The 20843-nt window shown below is 37.1% G+C and overlaps 1 protein-coding gene across 2 annotated transcripts in view; it reads right to left on the bottom strand.

The window, feature by feature from the left end:
- Positions 1 to 20221, bottom strand: part of LOC117107164 (ribosome biogenesis protein BMS1 homolog) — a 22972-nt gene extending 2751 nt beyond the window's left edge. Inside the window, exons 1-22 of one of the 2 annotated variants that reach the window (XM_033248752.1) lie at positions 20017 to 20221; positions 17297 to 17501; positions 16872 to 17062; positions 16355 to 16434; positions 14548 to 14736; positions 13634 to 13776; positions 12987 to 13108; positions 12578 to 12777; positions 12100 to 12360; positions 11782 to 11901; positions 9510 to 10017; positions 9321 to 9422; positions 7913 to 8067; positions 6924 to 7005; positions 4914 to 5206; positions 4395 to 4481; positions 4166 to 4267; positions 3003 to 3183; positions 2306 to 2364; positions 1751 to 1873; positions 941 to 1088; positions 156 to 331 (exon numbers count right to left, since the gene is read on the bottom strand). In XM_033248752.1, the coding sequence (XP_033104643.1) occupies positions 156 to 331; positions 941 to 1088; positions 1751 to 1873; positions 2306 to 2364; positions 3003 to 3183; positions 4166 to 4267; positions 4395 to 4481; positions 4914 to 5206; positions 6924 to 7005; positions 7913 to 8067; positions 9321 to 9422; positions 9510 to 10017; positions 11782 to 11901; positions 12100 to 12360; positions 12578 to 12777; positions 12987 to 13108; positions 13634 to 13776; positions 14548 to 14736; positions 16355 to 16434; positions 16872 to 17062; positions 17297 to 17501; positions 20017 to 20206 (3717 nt within the window). In that variant the 5' untranslated portion in view covers positions 20207 to 20221. Of the gene's footprint in view, positions 1 to 155; positions 332 to 940; positions 1089 to 1750; positions 1874 to 2305; positions 2365 to 3002; positions 3184 to 4165; positions 4268 to 4394; positions 4482 to 4913; positions 5207 to 5642; positions 5725 to 6923; positions 7006 to 7912; positions 8068 to 9320; positions 9423 to 9509; positions 10018 to 11781; positions 11902 to 12099; positions 12361 to 12577; positions 12778 to 12986; positions 13109 to 13633; positions 13777 to 14547; positions 14737 to 16354; positions 16435 to 16871; positions 17063 to 17296; positions 17502 to 20016 lie in introns of both variants that reach the window. The other variant, XM_033248753.1, reaches the window with a different exon arrangement.
- Positions 20222 to 20843: the final 622 nt, after the last annotated feature.

Below are 20843 nucleotides of genomic sequence, written 5' to 3'. Positions count from 1 at the left end.
TAAACTGTTCTGTACAGTAGTAATTAATCTATCTATATGTAATTAAAAAAAAAAAAAAAAAACAATTTGGCAATATAATAAAAAAAAAATTTCATCATGTTGTCAGCTTTCTAAAAGATAATTTTAAAGTTAATAAAAAATTTAACAAATCTTACTTTGTATAGCGAGTCTTTATTAACCGGTACTGGTATGCTGTTGTCCATTCTTAACTGGCCAACAGTCCTCATTCCCGTCCAGTTGTCCTTCTCGCCCTTCGGTAATAGCAGTGTCTGCATCGGGTTGTAAAACTTTGGCATAAAAACTGGAATCCAACCACGAAGAAAAACAATGTCTGTAGGTAAAAGATTAATACTGTAAATAAATGTTACCGATTGTATAGCTTCGCTGGATAAATACCTATAGTTAAATATGGTTAATAAAAGTAATGTTCAATACTATGAGTGTAGGCTGGGGGATGGGTACCTTGGCAGCAAATCATTTATAATAAGTGGATTAAAATACCAAAAATGACATTTCAAAAAAACCTTCATGCACTGCCTTTAATCTCAGTTTTAATATTAATGTATTATTTTTTAGACTACCATTTTCGGGCCATAGAATCAAGGGTTTTCTAGCCAAAGAAGGTATGTGGGCCGTACATATAGGACTGTCGCTGACTGCAACAAAATTGATGTCTGGTCGCATGTGGCTTGCAGACCTCAATTTTGCCCACCTATGTGGTAAAACTAACATAAAGGTTGGCACTGTAATGAGTACCATTCTCAACAGCCGAAATGGTATATTTTTAGATCATGTTTTAGGGTCTTCTGTGAACTGCCACGGCAAGAGATTACACCAACAAGTTCGCATTCAACAGTGCTGTGTTTGGACGTGAAATCGTGTCTTTGCTCTGAGGGCAATATCTCTTAGGATGTGAACTTAAAATCTAAAAACAGCCTACCACTCTTCAGGATCTTATCTTCAAATGATGCACGAAAGGCGCCCTCTGGTGTCTTGATGGCTTTTTTGATCTGACCTCTAATACCGCTAACAGTCTTAATTGTAGCGCCCTCAAACCTTGCAACTTCCAAGACTGTGTTAAACATCCCCTAAATATGAACAGTAAGTGTAAAATAGTTAATAATTCATCATTTAAGAACTCATCCGACTTAGGTGATATCTGCTTAGCAGTGACAAGTAAACAATATAGACGAAAATTTGTTTTTGCTGTTTTTTTTTTTTTTTTTTGCTTTATTCGGTTATTGGTGGCGCATCATGTTTCTTTAGTTTATGACATTTGTACATCTTTGCATATCATGTGGAATGTTACTCCATACTCCGATGTGAGTGTGGCTTCGCAACATGACCTGTAAATGTCTGGTCAAGTTAGGCAACACCTGCCCTATGACCTATAATTTGTGTTGTGTCAAGTGGGGAAACTTTACACCACTCTTTCCTTTCCAGTCTCAGGTTAACGAGATGACCCTCACTGAATGTCTTTACCATTCTAGGGGTTTCAATTTTGTCCTCATTGACTGGACTCATTGATTGTTTGCAATCATTTGCAAACTACAACAAAAATCCATGGTGTAATAATAATGACAGTAAATGACACTTGTATGGCGCAAAATACTATAAGCTTCTATGCGCTTAAAAAACGAAAAGAATTAAAAAAATGTTGTGACAATCTGGCACAAGAGAATGAAAATTCTCTAAGGAGATATTCAATGGAGATCACACTTCCAAAATCCTTTGGTGGGTAATTTCTTACCTTGATGAAGGCTGTGTTTTTGTGAATCTTAATTGGAGTACCAATCAGCTTCAACTTCTTCACAATGTGTAAAGATTTGTCAAGGTCAGTCACAGCACCCGTTGCTGCAATCCGGAACCCAGCCTTAGGGACAAAAACGAAAATTCTGCGGTGAAGATACATTGAGAATTTTGAAGAGTTAAGAAGTAAGAATGAATTGGCAGGTACATGTCATAATGTTATACCTGCTGAAATGTAAAATACTGACTTATCTAACCTGTGAATGGCTGTGACACATTATGTCAATGGTTTAGTAATGCTATATCCTAGATTATAATGTCAATGTGTTAATAGTTGAAAGGGATGATGTTGGGGGCTGTTAGAATGTTTGATCGAGCAGTCTCAGTTGAGTAAGGATGTCCACATGGAGTAAATTTGACATCTTCAGTCCTATCAACTTTTTTTATTGCACATCACTGACTGCTATTAAATACTTATCATACATTTCAAAACCAGGTCTTCTTAGAAGAAAAATACTACAAACTTTGACAAATGTCGGCAGCTTATGCAACTTACCATTCTACCAGCAACAGTTTGTACGGCCAGGAAACCAGTTCCTTGGGGTGTAATTGGCCCTGAAGAAGGATTCATACATTAGTGACAAACATGCTTTATGATGTTATATGCAAAAATATAACATTATAGGAACAATTGAAGTTTAAACAGTAAAGGTAGAAGAATAACTCATAACTTGCAGCGTCATTGTGCCAAATTGCGTGTAGGAGTAATCTATGACTACCTAAGTTGCTGTGAAGAGGATTCTTATATTAGCTACATATTCACACCACTCCACAATGACAGGGGCTGAAATGAACATACATCAGCGTGATCCCCTAATCTTCCAGAAGATGCAATGAGTTCCTTAAAGTGCACACAAGCCAGATGTGTACACTGGACCTCCATTTTAATTCCTTGCCTGAGAAGACTTACTTCTACCAACCAACCATATGCTGGGCTAGGCTGTAGTTAGCATCACCTCTGCCTTATAGCTCGGCAGCTACACTTGTCTCGTCCTTTAATTATGAAAATAAAGCAGCAGCACTGCCAAAATACACTTATTCTTATATATGTATATAACTGTGTTGCTGCTCCATAAATGAGGTGGTTCCGTATGTACTGTTATAACTGGAGAATATTCTAAAAGTTTTAATCTGCTACTTTTATAGTGCTAATGACATCACAGATATTGGGCATCAAATACTGGCCAACATACCCCAAATGGTTGCCATGCAGTGCATGTGCTCCGGAGTGTACTTCAGCAGACGACGGCGGCCATTATGGTCTTCAATTGAGAAGAGCGGGATTGTCTGGAAACGACGCCATCCCAGTGAGAAGATCAACGGATCACGAGTCTTCAGTATCTTGGAGTACCAACGATGTTTTTTTATTCGCATCTGTTAAGAAGTTGAGAATAAACAAACAGTCCTTACCAAAGATAAATAACAAATATTAGGCATTCATTCACTAAATAAATAAAACATTATTTGAATCATACATTTTATGGTCATTTATAAAGCTTTCCTTTTGTAACAAAATGCTCTTTTCCGTGGTCATTGTGGATACACAGTGTACAAGTAGCCTCTTCTGTTCCATGGATATAGTCGTGCTAATTTAATCACTACGGTTGTGCACATTTTTATCTCCACCAAGGAGTTAATCATCACTGTTGGTACATTGATCTAAAAAAGTTGCATAAAAAAAAAACATTGGAATCGATCATAAACACCCTGCATTTATCATTCAGTATTCTGGCACAGGGTGGAGGTATACACTAAGCAATGACTGCACTCTAAAGCCAGGCACTCTCTATGCCCAACGGTCGGCGGCCGACACGATTCTATGAAGAACGCAACTTGATGACGCGTGCGCAACGATCATTTTTAATTATGATCTCTTCAGAAGACCATCGACAATCTTCAGACGGAGTCTCAGTCTAGCATTCAAAGAGAGTGGAATTGGATTTGTCGAGCGACGGTTGTACTGCGCAGTAAGTGCCCGGCTTAACTCTAAATATATTCTTCCTCCCGAAATATTTACATGTCTATCTCAGCTGAGTAAGGATGTCCACACATCAATTACTGACATCTTCAGTCCTATCAACTTTTATTAAAACATCATCGACAGACTTGGGTGTTTATCAATCATCAATGTATTTGATGAGGGTAGCCCTTAGCTGGGCACTTACTTTCCCCGACAGTCGTCGGCTGATGTGATCTATGGAGAAGGCAACACCACGACACATGCACAACTAATTGTTTTCAATCCATTCACACTGCCACTGACAATCAGCAGACGGTGTTGCATCACTCAAGCACAGTAAGTGCCCCAGCTTTAGAGGCTGGTAATACAATGTCAAAGTTCAAAACTCATTCATACCTGAACATAGCCAATATTCTCCTCGCTGCTCAGTAGCCCTCCAATTACCATTGGGTATTCAGGATCAAAGTTCTTTACAAACTCAAAAGGCATATTAGCAACCTGAAGAAAAAGAAAGTTGTAAATAAAAATCTTGAATTTCATTGTTGTTATTCAGATACCTATGTTACATAATGTTTGGTCATAATTTGGTAATTCTTGATGATACCCTCATCTTGTACTAACTTACCTCCAATCTTACGTACATCCCGGGACGGAAGCCTTCGTACTGAGTTCTCACATCATCATCCATATCCTCAAATTCTTTACGATTAAGCTACGAAAAATAATAAATGCAAAATCCATTATGTATATAATCATCCAAATGAGATGAAATGCTGCATGATTCAGAGCATAATGGAGTTGAATAGCTTGGGAGTGGAGTTGAATAGCTTGGTGGTTAAGATGCTTGCCTTCCAATCCCAGGGTCTTGGGTTCAATTCATTGTTGCAGGATTTTTTCTCACGAACTCCACTCCCTAAATCTCATATTGAGATTTAGTTTGTGTAAAGCATCGTGTGTGTATGCTTGTCTTGTGTAAGGGATTGTCACCTACAAGTAGGAAAGTGATACATTCGCTATTGACAATCCTTGGCAAATGTATTGTGTGCCTAAATAAATAAAATAATGAGTTATTTTCATAATGCATGAATTATTGAGGGATGAAATTTGTATGCGAGCCTAACAAATCTGAGGGTAGAGGTCATACCTCAGCTTGCTGGTTCATCTGCTGTTTGAGGTCATCATAGTACGTTGACCCGCCATCAGCATTATCATACGCAGCATCAAACACTTCCTTTAGTTTCCTTTTCTTCTCTAGAAACTTTTCCTTCTTTGTCATATCTTTCTTTTGAATTTCTTGATTATCATCTTTTTCTTCCTCATCTGAATCACCATCACTTTCACTACCACGATCATCATCTTCATCATCTTTGGTGTCAGTTGTTTTTCCCTTGTGCATAAAGCCTGTCTCTAAATCCTCAAAGTCCCCATAAAGATCATCTAAATGAAAGCAAAGATAATGTTAATTTTGAATTACAGATATGAATTAGATATAATATAGGCAAAAAATGAGTGGGCTCCTGGTAGCTTCCACCTCAGAATGAGCCTTTAGTTCTGCTACCGCGCACTGCGAGACGACGACGTTGGTCTCAGGTAAGGAACAAGTTGGGCCCAGCTCAAATGAAAAAATAGAGAAACCAATCGGGACAAATATTATCAATCTTGAAAATAACAGAAGAGCGCTTTAAGCAAACACTCCTTACAAACTTAAATTTAATATTATAATGCTGAAAATCAGACACGTGAAATTTGCTATGAAAGCAGTTTTTTAGAAGGAAAAATAATCTATTTACCCTGCAGTACAGTATAACTTGAAGGGGGCGAAAATTTTAGTGCAATATGAATCAGCATTTCCGTATGCGTTTTTCTAACTTACCATCTTGATCAAGCAAAGTCTTGGCATCTTCATCATTAGACCACTTTCCAGTCACAAAGCAATCTACAATCAGTTCTTTCATCTAAAAAAATGAAGTGTAGATTTTCAAAGATAATGAAATATAATAATGTATAAAAACAGAAACAAGTTACTAAAAATGCAATTGAAAATTATTCAATTATTCTGAACTAAGGAACAATATAAAAGAGCAGCCTAACTCAGTCAGCTAAACGGGTGGTTGCCATGGTGTTAGCGCCATGGATATATCTTGGTCCCCGGTTCAATTCTCATCGGTAGAGGGCTACAATTAAAGTTAAGGTAGCGCATCGTCTTTTGGATGAGAGTTGGGTGGCCGAGCGGTTAAGGCAGGGTGCTTTCAGCAAACAGCCATAACATGGTGTTCTGGTGGTAGAACAAGTCTTCTCGGATAGTGATTATAAACCAAGTGTACACAATGGCTCATGTGCACTATAAAGAACCCAGTATATCTTTCGAGACAAGTAGGGGGTTACCCAGGTGTACTGGTTCATACATCCCCTGTTGTGGACAGCCGGGAATAGCTGGTACCGGTTTACCGGGAAGGTCAGACACAAAGAGACCCTCAGGGGAGAAGAAAGTTACTGTTCGAGCTAGTCCACGCCTCAAGCGCTTGGAGACTTCGGTATAAAGAGTTACGTAAATCCAACCCCATTAAAATTAAGCCATTGGTCCTGTGTGCAATATAGTGCATGTGCACATTAAAGAACGCAGTACACTCTTTGGAAAAGAGTGGAGGATTTTCTCCCAGTGTACTGCCTGTCTCTTATACACATCTAGATGTGTATAAGAGACAGGGGATATGGTACCTTCATACGACTACTCCATAGAGATAATAATAAGAATACTAGAGCGCTAACCGCAATGTATTCGATGTTAGAAATACGCAGAACTGTGTGGGTACCATCCAAGATGGCTGCCATAGATTTAAAACAAAAGAAATGTGACAGAGTGATTACAATAGTTCCTATTGCATTACATGCATAGGAACTAAAAATGGAGAAACCAATCGGGACAAATATTATCAATCTTGGAAAATAACAGAAGAGCGCTTTCAGCAAACACTCCTTACAAACTTAAATTTAATATTATAATGCTGAAAATCAGACCCGTGAAATTTGCTATGAAAGCAGTTTTTTAGAAGGAAAAATAATCTATTTACCCTGCAGAACAGTATAACTTGAAGGGGGCGAAAACTTTAGTGCAATATGAATCAGCATTTCCGTATGCATTTTTCTAACTTACCATCTTGATCAAGCAAAGTCTTGGCATCTTCATCATTAGACCACTTTCCAGTCACAAAGCAATCTACAATCAGTTCTTTCATCTAAAAAAATGAAGTGAAGATTTTCAAAGATAATGAAATATAATAATGTATAAAAACATAAATAAGTTACTAAAAATGCAATTGAAAAATATTATCATATTTAATATATTCAATTATTCTGAACTAAGGAACAATATAAAAGAGCAGCCTAACTCAGTCAGCTAAACTGGTGGTTGCCATGGTGTTAGCGCCATGGATATATCTTGGCCCCGGTTCAATTCTCATCGGTAGAGGGCTACAATGCAAGTTACGGTAGCGTATCGTCTTTTGGATGAGAGTTGGGTGGCCGAGCGGTTAAGGCAGGGTGCTTTCAGCAAACAGCCATAACATGGTGCTCTGGTGGTAGAACAAGTCTTCTCGGATAGTGACTATAAACCAAGTGTACACAATGGCTCGTGTGCACTATAAAGAACCCAGTATATCTTTCGAGACGAGTAGGGGGTTACCCAGGTGTACTGGTTCATACATCCCCTGTTGTGGACAGCCGGGAATAGCTGGTACCGGTTTACCGGATTGGTCAGACACAAAGAGACCCTTCGGGGAGTAGAAAGTTACTGTTCGAGCTAGTCCACACCTCTAGCGCTTTGAGACTTCGGTATAAAGAGCTACGTAAATCCCACCCCATTAAAATTAAGCCATTGGTCCTGTGTGCATTATAGCGCATGTGCACATTAAAGAACGCAGTACACTCTTTGGAAAAGAGTGGAGGATTTTCTCCCAGTGTACTGCTTAATCACCACCAGAAGGACCCACTGGAAATAAGTCTTTTTCAGACTTTGGTGGGTTATCCTTGGTGTTTACACTAAATAAAACCATCCATCAATACATTTTAGAAAAACAGTATTTTCTAAAAAGTATGTAATTTATGTATCTAGTATGCAATTTAAGTTATTTAATCTATTCTTACTTCATCTGTTGTCCAGTCCCTTAAAACTTCCAGTGGGAAAGCTGAACTATCCTTATCATTATTTCCTTGTTTTTGTTTCTTCTCATTTGACTTCCCTGAAATCTTAAACAATCCACCAAGTTCCTCCTCCTCATCCGATTCAAGTTCATTCTCATCTGGAAGTATATTTGTGGTGTTAATGATTAACATACTGTATACCAGCAGGAACCAATAAGACTGATTGTTTTTGCCACAGTACAACTTATAAAGATGTTGTTCATAAGGCCTAAAAAAAAATGTTATGTTGGCGTAACCCAACCAACCCTACAAAATTGGCCGACCCTATACATTTTTATTTAATACGATACAAGTTTACGTGAGCAAAGTGAGCGTGGTCGGGCGTCACTCAAAATGTTTCAAAAGTGGTCCAAGGGCAAAAAATATGACAATTGGGGGTTTTAAATGCTTATTTAATTGATTTTATAGATTTCAAGGTCTTTGCTGAATATTGTGTCAGTTAAAAAATCCCTACCTACCCCACCCTATTTTTTGTGGCCTGTAACGCCAACATAATATTTTTTTAGGCCTAAATTACAACCTCCAGAGCTGTGTGACATTGTGTTCCTAAGTCACAACCCCAGAGCTGTGTGACACTGAAATTCCCAGGGCAGTCATAAACTCAGTTCAATTTCAAGGGCAGAATAAAATTGTGGTATTTATTCAAAAGGAATGCACTGTATGACCTTTTATTATTTCTAGGAAAACTGGACATAATGTACATTAATTTGTTTAGGACCCAATGGAAATAAATCTATGTAACTGATTCTTTTTTGGCTATCCTGATCATAAACAACACTCTTCATGTCTTATTTTTTGTAAATTTCTTGTGATGAATTTTATCTGGTTAATTCAATTCTTAAATTTTAACGGTTTAAAAGTCCTTCAAAACAATTTTATCAAGATTTTAGCTTTCGTAAAGTTTTCTCAGTAACATTTTGTAAAGTTAATTGTAATTATCTTAATAATTACTATTACAGTACTACCATTTTTTAACCATTTCAAATCAATTTTTTCCTTGTTCCTATTTGAATTTTATGTATGTACAGTCTGTTGATTATTGATCGAATAAATGAATGAATGAATGAATTAGTAGTGGAATTAATCAGTCTCAGGTTAACGAGATGAGCTCCATTGATTGGTGTCAACACACAATCTCAGGTTTACTGATATTTGTCCTCATTGACTGAAAACAACACTTTGTACACTAGAGGGTGGAGTAAGTGATGGATTGTGCATACGCAAGACAATACGGTAAGATACCAACCACTAGGTATAAGATAAGCTATAAAATATGACACCAAGTGTTAGTCCGGTGTAAACACGGTACCTGAATACCAGTGGTGCTAAGGATTAAATTAAGAAATCTTACCAAGACCATACACAAGCTTCCTCAGGTTGGGGGTGTCCTTCTGTCGCTGCACGAAAGCATCAGCTGCTCGCTGGACCATGCCATCTTTCCAACGCAGGTGATCTACAAAACAGACAGAGAACCATTAATATCCAACAATTGACGATATACCACAAAAAAATAGTATTCAATAAAACAAACAGGACCTACTGTTGCCAAACTCTGCACCATCAGAATCTGAAATACAGCTTTCATCCTCCTCTTCTTCGTCCCCCATTATCTCCTCTTCAATATCTTTATCATCGCTATCTTCATCCTTTTCTTCAGTATCTTTATGTGCGCTATCTTCATCGACATCTTTTCTGGAAACATGCACCTCTTGCATTTTATATTTTTTGGGAAGTTTCCTTTCCAAGGACTTTTCTTTAATTGATTTCTTTAATTCACTTTTTCGTGTAGTCTTCTTAACCTTTCCTCCACTAACTGTCCTTTCACTTATCTCTTTATCTAATTTTCTTTTTCGTTTATTTTTTTCTTTTTCCAACTGCTGCTCCATATCACTCTCTTCGGAGCCATCTTCATCTGAGTCCTCAGGTAAACCAGGGTTCTCATCATCTTCTCTCTTCTTCTGGTTCCTTTGAGATTGCCGTAGATTAACTGCATTGTTACCGTCTAAGTCCTCCTCAGCACTATCTGCAAATATCAATTCTTCCATATCCTATGAAACAAAAACATAATGGAAATTTAATGCTTTTTTAATATTTTATCATTTGAGAACAATCCAAGAATATGCAAAATGCTTCAAAAGCTTTAAAATAACTGTTAACTTGTATTAAATTACTGTTATGCTTGGGAGAGATGAGTGACAGAGTGGTAAAGCCAGGGCAGCGCAACATCTAGCCTCAACAACATCATTGCTGTTTCGACACACTGCCTGCTCATGGATTGGTTGGTAGAACCAAGTTTTCACAAATAAAGACACAAAAACAGTGGCTCACGTGCACCATCAATGAATCTACATGCTTAAATATGGTCGCGATGACATCATACCAGGACCATATAATATTATATGCACATCATTACTATATATGGGCATACAACAGGTTTTTGTCAAATAAACTTTGATAATATGCACAGAGGTTTACGGGATGCTCCAAATCAGCCCCTGTTGTAGAAGGATGCGACTACTGAGTGCCTCTATTCAGCAGCTATGATACTCACTGATATTAAAGGTCACAGGTTAATTTCCTATCTTTGCCTCTAACTTTTATAGAAACATTTTTAAAAACCAGTCTCAGGCTAATAGGGAAAAACATTCATAAATTGAAAAATCAATCTCAATGTTCATTGTGTCATCATTGACTGGTTAGTCATCTTGTAAGCAGGCATAGTGTCTGAGGGATCATGAATGACCACACACAAATGCCCTAATTTTAAATCTTGTTTTTGTTCACCTATACAAATATTAAGGAAAAGTCGTGCAGTGTTCTCCACAGGCCGTTGAAGCGTCACGGTACCACATGTACTTCTTGACAGCGAAGCCACAGCGCGATCGTGTTTGTGTTTAAACAATTAGGCAATAAGCTCTATGTTGAATTTGGTTGTTGTTTTGATAATAAACAAAGTTTTTAATATGATAATACTACTTTACAATAAAGACAGGTTCAGATAAATGTTAGTCAATCTAGGCAGACTACGTGGCCGATGTTTTTTTTAGCTATAGCTAGGAATAGGCCTGGCCTGCCCAGTGCTAGTCCTAGCTACTAAGTGGTTAGCCTACCAAATGAATAGGTAGACAAGAAAGATGTGACGATTCACACACAATAGTACGTAGGCCTATGCCTATTAAAATGAATATTGTACAAACAAATCTGTTTTTACGAAGACCAATTTCCTTGTTTTGACATGTACGTAAAATATACGTTCTTCTATGATACTAGTAGTGGCCTGTTTTAGTCCCAAGTTTTGACTTGCCAAGCAGTTTGAAGCTAAAATTTAGGCCTAGGCCTAAACTAGGTTTGGCCCAAAATTGCCATCCTGTTGCAATTCTGGCTAGGCTATAATAGTAGTACAGTATGGTCACTAATTTCACAAAAAAATTTGTTAAAAAATGGAAATTTGTTAAAAAATGGAAATCTATAATCATTTCAAAAATCTTAAAAAGCATTTTTGATGTCTGAGAGTGCTATTTCCGGGAATCTAGGTCATTATTTTAAAAAATTCTCAACAACCATAGGGGGGGGGGGGGGGGGGGTAGGGGAACGGACCATGATGCTTGACCCTCATCCTGGGGAGAACACTGTCGTGTATGTTATGTCTGAATAATGTCAATGATTGCTGTATAAGTGATTAAAATTCAAATTGCAAAAATAGATTAAAATCTATACATTTTTTAACTATAAATTTTAAAAATATATACTATATAATATACAAAATACATACATAAGGGTGGCTATACATAATAGTTCTTCAGAGAACTTACCACTTTTGGCCTTTTAGATTTTTTTGTTGATGGAGTTAATGCATCTAATTGGTTGGATTTATCTTCCTCTCTTTCTAAATCGTCTGCTGAATCATTTTCCAAATCTGAACCACTTTCTTCCTAAAATTAAAGGTAAAAAGTCATCAACCAAAAATGTTGCATTCTTTTACATTTGTGTTTGTAAAAAACTTGGATTCTAAATAATTCATATATAATTTGTCAACTTCTCCATTTCTTTTTCATTTGGTTATGTTTTGGTGTTTGGTGAACACTAAAGAAGTATATGTGATAGTATAAAAAAAGTTAAAAATCACAAACCTCATCATCTTCTGTTTCATTACCAGAGTCTTCACCGGCTTCTCCAACATCGCCAAATACTGCCCTTCTCCTCACTCTGCCACCTGTATACACCAATTCCTCTTCTGGCATTCTGACTGGCTGATCTTTTGGAACTGCTTCTGATGCAATAGGAGTAGACTGTGGGAAGTATGCCAATTTGCTAAGGGCCATTTTAGCATCAATAGTTTGCTGCGTACCAATAAGGTTTGAAACCATCTCATTCGATGGACGCTCTTCATCCTAAGAAATATAAAAATAACAGTAAGAACCCTAAAATATTAGGTGGAAGGCATACAATACCTCAACTTTTGGTTATTTTTATTTCCAATCTCAGGCTAATAGGGAAATAAAACTTCATAGAATGCATTTATATTCTCAGAGTTCATTGTATCATCACTGATTGGAGAGTAATTTTTTTTTATTAAACTTTATGTACTTTTACAGTTTCTTTTTTTACCTGCTGTACTTGGCTGTGTGGGGCCTTGTTGCCAAGGTCTATGTAAACAACATCCTTGTCATAGACAATTCCACCAACTCCCGACTGAGGAGCGTAGATCAGACGCTCCTTTTGATTAAGTGATCGCTTCTTCTCCTTGTCGGGTAAAGGGCAAGGGTCAGCCAAGTAACTGACGTCCTTCAGGTGGAAATCACCACAACCTGTCAAAGGTCAATATTTGAAATAATTCAAAAACCTATATTTCCTGTTAGATTAAAAATTCAGGTTTTGAAATTTCTAATCTGATCCGATTTTGACTACAGAAATTTCTAATCTAATACAAATTTCTATTACCATTAATATTTTAGATATAATTCACTAATACATCTTCACACACTTAATAATCCTCATCTTCTATATATATCCATACCTGCTATATGGATGTTGCTTCCACTCTTCAACGGTGTCCCTCTCACATAACCATAGAAACTAACAGTCCGATCGCATTTTGGATCTTGTCGTACTTCCTCGGGGTCCGTGAGGTCTTCCATCCTGAGAGAGACAGACAACTCAAACAAACTAGATGTAATTGGTGAATCAATAGACAGTAGCTGACTCTCAACATATATAGAGGGTGACTTCAGCGGCCTGGCCCATATTCCCAAATTATTCAACTGGGACAGGTGAGTTACCTTACCAACTAATATTTCATAACTATATTATGCTCTATGAACGAATGGATGAATTCATCCATGCTAGTGAGCAGTTCAGCCCAGTGAAGCTGATAGTCACCAGTTATTCTTCTTTGGCTAATTTTTTAGTTACTAAAGATGGTTTTCCAGTAGGCGAATTTATTTGCACGAATTGAAAATGTTCGCCTATATGCATGCGCAGTTTAATTTTCATCAAAAGATTCTCAATTACGCATGCGTATAGGTAAACATTTTCGATTCGCGCGAATAAATTCGCCTAATGGAGGACGTCCTTAAAAGTGCTTAGGATCCTGAAACTGCAAATAGAAAGCTTTCCAATAGAAGACTGCCTTTTCAGAGGGGCTGAAGAAATTTAAATGCCTACCTGTCTGCTAGGATATATGGATGGGTTGACCTCCAGACCAGAGGTCGGAACTTCATAACCGAGATGAATCTACCAAGATTATGAATCTCGCGCTGCTGATAGTCACTGTAAACCATTCCTGACAAATAGAATAACTTGGCACCCTGCCAACAAAGCACACAACACAGTATAATATAATACATATTGCAATTTATCCATTTATTTAAAAAAAATTAAATGGTAGGAGAATCTATTAAGCAATAGAAAGTTATTGTTAAAAAAAATAAAACCAACAGTAAATAATAGCATAATTAGAATATATAATAATGTTTAAACATTATATGTTGAATGGCTGACAAAAGCTGCAAGTTCAGAGAATTCCCAATATCCTATCTTTAATTAATCATTATCAATAGGCCTAGAGAGGTAAGCTTATCTCAGTCCGGCTGAACTGGTGGTAGCTACTGTATGTGTTCTGAAACGTGGAAATTCCTACAAATTTTGGTTCTCCCGGTTCAAATCCATTGCTGCCAGAATATATCTTCCTTGCAAAAATTTGGCCTAGAAATATGTCCACACATTTGGAAAAATAAGGGCCGATTTCCGTGCAGATTTTGCTAAAATTTAGGCTTTGACCTAATCTTAATATATAAACAATTTATTATGCAGTAATTAAGATTCTGTGCACCTATTTTAATAGCTATTTTTCCAAGCAAATTTGAGCTGGTTTTTGAGGTAACATCCGCACAATTAAAAAACTTAACAGTACAGCATCATTGGAACATATACTTTCTGCAGCCCTCCCTCTCCCAAGAGTACATAATAACACGATGAATATTGAAATCCCAATTTGTTTCACTTGCATCTCCCCTCTACACCCTAGCGTTATTTTGTACTCTAATGAAGATGATGAAAAGTGGCAGACCTGTACATACTTGGTAGATTTCTGTCCAAAATCTGTTCTTTAACCTTTTCTTTGTTTTCTTCAGAGTTTTATTGTTTTTCAGTTGGTCCAGATGAGTCAAAACTCCCATAATTTTGGGGAAACCATGAATCTGAACAATGTTTAGAAACTCAAACACCTCCATCTCAAATCCAAAACTGGCATCAACCAATAACAGTACCTATAAAAGTTCAGATAATACAGTATTTTTTCATTTCATTTACTTGACCAACATTTACAATAACAATAACAGTATAAAATATATTGTATGTAAAAATTGAAATGCTGGACAGCAGTATCTTAAAGATGTATTATCACATGCAAAATACAAAAAAAAAATCATAAAAATTAAAAAAAAAATTACCTTGCCAATTTTGAAGCAACATAAAAATTATTAAATTGAACATAGAAATTAGTGTATTTAAAAATTGTTTAACCATCATTTTACAGTAAAAAATTATAAAAAAACTTCCAGTCACTGGAAGTGTTTAGTGACAAAGTGTTTATTATTTGTATTATAATTATGCAGTTTAAAAATCAGGGTAGACAATTTTTATATTCAATAATAATTTTTATGCTCAAGTTAATAATTTGTATGTTACTGCAAAATGAGCAAGTTAATTTCAAAATTATTTTTTATTAATTTTTTTAAAAATAGCTATAATATTATTCAATAGTAAAGTAATAAGAACAATATAACAAATCATTTATTTGTTTTGAGCACAAACAGTAGTTAATGTATCTCAACAATTAAGAGACACAAGCAACAAAAGGGAAGAGTAATAGACCGAATTGGCGACTCCAGCTACTACTATTCACGTGACATATAGTAGGTACTAAATGTAAGCATCAACATTGTAAACCACAGACTGGTGATAATAGGCCTATTTGGTATGGAACATTCCAATGCCAGTACGTAATAATATTTGTTATGTCATATGATGATCATTATCCTCGGCAGTAACTACAAACATCCTATAATTTAATTTTGGATTTAGAATAACTGTAAAATAATACTCTTGCAATGAATGGCAAGATTCGTTTTTTTTTTATAATGCTGCGATAGCATCGGCCATGAATAATATTCTTGACTTAGGCCTAGGCCTAAAAAGTATATCAGCCAGCGACAACTCACTGGAGCAATGCACATTGTGAAGGTACCATACCTTTCCTTGAAATATTCCAGGCTATATTCCCACTATCCATTGGAGCCTTTACCAAACCAAACTGATAAGTGTTTGAAAATTTAATTTTGGAACACTTCTAAGTGATTTACCAAATTATAACTCACATTCCAACCAACATTTGCAACATCTATGATGTGACTTGCATTAACAACAAGGCGAAGCCAAATTCAATGCACTGTCGTCTTGCGATCTCAATAGATGTAAACAAACCCTAATACCCACTATAAGTCACATGACCCGAGCCACCGATTCAGTCTATTGTTTATTTTATTATATATTAATATTTTGTTAAGTGGAATAATGCCAGCGATTAAAATAATTTGGTTTTTATTGAAAGTAAATTCAGCTAGTAGACCACCCAGCTGCACTGTCGGTTCGTGGTCGCAATCAGCCTATCTGCGCTCAATGGCAGGGGATAGCTAGGCCTAGGTATTGGAAACTGACACCCGATCTAGTTTACGTATTTTTCCATTTACGAACACCCCTTGGTACCAAGGGGTACGTAAAATGGAGGTTTTACTGCATTTGTTTGTCCTTTCTTGTGCGAATTTTATTTGTTTTTTTAAATACTTTGATGATGTGAAATAAACTAAGCTGAAAGTTTAGACTTACCAGATCAGCAATCTTTGCCAGATCGATCATACTGTTCATGTCATTATTGCACTCAATAAATGTCAAACGACGTTTCTTTCCTACAAGTGTGAGAACATGTTTCACAAATGAGGAACAAATCCAATACAATAAAAAGGACTTCAAATACAACCATTGCATTTGGTTGGTAATGGAAGAAATTCTTAAAGTTTGATGATGACCCAAATTTGGGTGTGAATTCGAGGGTCATTTAAACTGCTTTTCATTGGACTTTCCAGAATAGTTTGTCATGTTTCAATGAAGAAATGTTTAAATTATGGCGACAATCCAAAGTAGGGTGTGGATATTGGGGCGGAAAATGGTGTTTTTAAGATTAACGAAGCGAAGTAAGTCGGGGTGGTGGTTGGAAATTAGGAACATATTTTGGGTGATATATTTTATAGACAGGGTTTTGCAGTGATATGTTCTCTACTGAGTGCTCGTTTATATTATATCAATTAGTTCTAGTAAAATAAGATAAATAAAAATAAAATATTACCAGACACAATTGTGACAGGTCCTTGAACTGTGACCAGATTTTGTCTTGTATAGTTGCGGATCAAACATCTGATTAACGTGGACTTGCCTACTTTTGGGGGACCGACTACTGCCACGACAACAGGAGGGGGTTCAAGGGGTGTCCTGTCGACCAACGGTATGTGGTGACGCTTCGACTGCAGGTCCATGTTCCTGTTTTAATTATTATACGTTGTTTTAAAAAATGAAACTTCTTCTAACCTTAGTGTGAAAAATTATGCTTTTAATAGCAATACTTAAACACTGTTTTTACTTTTGTCATTACCTGTTTTTAGCAAGAAAGAACTTTCCTACTTACACTGTAATGATACCACACATATGTAATGAATTAAGCATTTTAGAGGTAAAAATGTATAGATATTGAATAAAGTAAATTTAAAAAGTTACCTTCGGAATGATTTGGCCATGTTAGCAGCCGAGTGGAAGGCGTAAGCCCTAGGGTTACGTTGGCCATCTGTGACGTTTTCATCTTGTTTCTTTTCTTTTTTCTTCTTTTTTTTCGCTTTTGGGCCAGCCTGCCGCTCACGATGGGTCTTGGGTGTTGGAGTGGTCTCCATCACAGTTTTCAGAGGGTCTAACTTATCGCCTAGGCCTGATGAAAGAACAGCAAAAAGCATGAAGTATCACAGGCAAATAGGCATATCCTGAATAGTCATGACTCCAAGGGGTGAGTTGCCAGACTATAAAATAAAGCATGAGGGCATTTCGACAGTGTATTTCGGAAAATAATGGCCGATTTCCATGCAATTTTTGGCAAAAAAAAATTAGCAAAATATAGTTTATCTCTCAAAATACAATGAATGTAATGTATAAATAAGCAGTAATTATGATTCTGCGCACATATTTTCCTGGTGATTTTCCCCACAAATTTTAATATCCTCCATGCAAAAAAATATATTAAAGCGTGGCCATGTTGTAAAGAAGACAACTCGACTGGTTCCTGACATGTCAGAAGGACTAGGCCCCTACCCCCGCCCACCTTAAGCTAGGGTTGCTCAACTTTTGCTATTCCAATCAAATACTTCTAGGCTATGCCTAGATCCGACTGTATGGTGGTATATCCTCTGCGAAAAAAAATTTGGCCTAGAAATCCGTTTGTCCATTGTAAGGGCAGATTTCTGCACAGATTTTTCCAAAAATTAGGCTTTCATCTCTTAATATCCCTATAAACTACTATGTATTTATGCAGTATTTAAGAACGCCGTGGCTAGAGATACGGTACTGTATTTCTACTTCGTTTTGCTAAAGGTACGGTAAATGGCATTACATCACCATCACCCAATGAAATGCCAGAATGTGCGTAACATCATTTTTTGAAGACTGGCATTGCATATCACCCGCAATGAGCGGTGGAAGGAGAACGATCATTGTACAGTACTGAGAAATTAGAACATCAAAAGTACAATATTGTTTGACTTTACTGTCATCCTTAAATAGGTGTATGGTTCCACTATAGTAAAAGTAGGCCTGTATGAATTCTCTTGTTTACAGTATATTCATTTTTTTTATTGCAAGTGTTGTCATATAAATAGATTAAAGACTAGCAGCAGTGTGTGTATACATGTGCTTGGCCTAAGTTCTGAGGATGATGCCTTGCTTGATAAGGCTATAAAATGACATGACTTTATTATTGAGTGGTACGCCTATTTTTGTATGACAGTATTAAGGTCTGCATCAAAATTATTGGAAAAATTTGACTCAATTGTAATAATCACAAAGGGGAAACTTATTCTCTCGATCTAGGCCTAGATTCTGTACCATAACAGTGACGAAGTCTAGCCCTACGAAAAGTTTTGTGCATTCAAATTGTATGAATATTTTGGTGGGATTGTAAAGCGTGGTATTATTTCGAACTTCTTGGACTAAAACTTGGGATGTAGGGATTATGAAGTTCAGATGGTATGATGACGGAGGAACAGTTAGGCTAAGTTTATGACTGATATAGGCCTATGCCACTTAGATCAATGTCACCAGAGCAGCTGCCGTGAAAAGCAGAATCCAAGCAAGGCCGAGCAGGCTTGCTAAGGTTTTTCGCCAAGCGAAGAATTTAAGCAATGCCTAGATAGAGGCATGCCAAGAGTTTGGTGGAATCAGTCCTTGTTTGATAATAGTTATACATAGGCCTAGCTAAATGAAACTCTTTACTAAATGGAACCATAAGCCTATTTATCGATAGTACCAAGTCAAACAATATTGTACTTTTTGATGTTCTAGTTTCCCAGAACTGTACATCGTTCTCGTTTCACCGCTCATCGCAGGTGATCTGCAATGCAATGCCAGTCTTGAAAAATGACGTCACGCACATTCTGGCACTTCAATGGGTGATGGTGACGTAATGCCATTTACTGTACTTTTAGCAAATTGAAGTAGAAATACGGTGCCGTATCTCTAGCCACGGTGATTTAAGAATCTATGCACTAATTTTCCTAGCGATTTTCCACACAAATTTGAGCTGGTTTGTGAGATATCATCCGTGCAATTAAAAACCTTAAGAGTATGGGGCCTAGCTCTATATGATAGGTCTAAGCTAGGCCTACTTTCCTTGTCCACACCAAGGCCAGGCCTAGCCTAGGTGCTCAGCTAGTTTTATCCTCCTAGCCTATGCCTAGCCTAAAAACGAAAAAAAAAGAATAGGATATAGTTAGTAAGTAATAGGATATTCCCCCTATTTCATTTTATAAATAAGGCGGCCATATAAGCTAGGCCGCTTAATGGGCCTAAGTATAGTAGTAGTAAAATAAATCATATCATAGGCCTAGGCCTAGCCTGTATGTAGTAGTAGGCCAAATTTTAAGACTAAAGTAAGAGTCCATGCAGGCCTAACAAGCAAAGGAATTAGCACAGAAAGAATAAAATAGGGCCTAGGGGCCTAGCTAGAGGTATAGGCCTAGGTAGGTAGGTAGGCCCTCCTAGCCAAGCCTTTTTTACTAAGTAATAGTAATGAGGGCATGGTTAGCCTCCTACCTAGCAAGCCTACTATACTAGAGCCTAGGCCTACCTAGGAAGTCCGCTTAACTCTCTCTACAGTCAGTACCACTAGGCCTAGCCTAATTCATAGGTGCTCTGATAATTAACATTGTTTCGAAATACATATTAAGGCGCATTACCGAAGTAATAAAATACAATGTGGCAACATTTTCTGATGAACAACAAAAACCACAACTCTAACTCTAAACGAAGAACAACACTCTCCGATCTGAACGAAGCAGCACGTGGTGGAAATCTCACATCTACTGTGTGAGTATGGAACGCCCACAGTGCCTTCTGAGGCGACTTTTCGTTCAAATCAAATAGCATTTAGCTGCAACTTTATCATTCGGTGGCGGCTTTTCGTTTCTCGCAAAAAGCATTTGGCTGCGACTTTATCATCCGGCGACTCTAGCATTTGACGACTGCATCATTCTGCGACTTTAGAATTCGCCGACTACATCATTCGCCGACTTTAGCATTCGTCGACTATAATCGAAAACGGTACTTTCCAAAGTCTGTATATAAAGCCTAACTTTTTAAACCGTTTATAATATTTAGTGCTTCCTGGCTGTGCTTCTTACTACTTATAGTGTCTTTCTATATCATGACCGTATGCTTTTGGGTGCGGGGAGTACCGATGTACACGCATCCCCCCTCCCCCAATCCATGGCGGCAAATTATTTCCACTATATAGATGGAAGTGGGATATAATATAAAAATGACCAATAAGTTTTTATTGAAATAGGAATTCCATATTCACAATTTACGCACCCACGCCCCTCCCACCACCTCACGCAGGCCAAAACCGTCCCTGTGTATATGGTACCGGTATTAATTGTTCAATTATGAAATTTTAAAAGCGTTATATTATTGTAGTGTATTAAGTAACAGGTTAGGCTAGGCTTCTTGGCAGATTGGTCAGCTAGCCACCTTCACCGTAATGATAATTGAGGTCACATGGATT

Source organism: Anneissia japonica, unplaced genomic scaffold (genome assembly GCF_011630105.1).
Source record: "Anneissia japonica isolate Jap-2015-1 unplaced genomic scaffold, ASM1163010v1 scaffold287864_len1152817_cov193, whole genome shotgun sequence".
Classification (NCBI taxonomy): domain Eukaryota; kingdom Metazoa; phylum Echinodermata; class Crinoidea; order Comatulida; family Comatulidae; genus Anneissia; species Anneissia japonica.
Note: the sequence above shows the minus strand (reverse complement) of the source record. Positions and strands in the feature narration are given on the sequence as shown.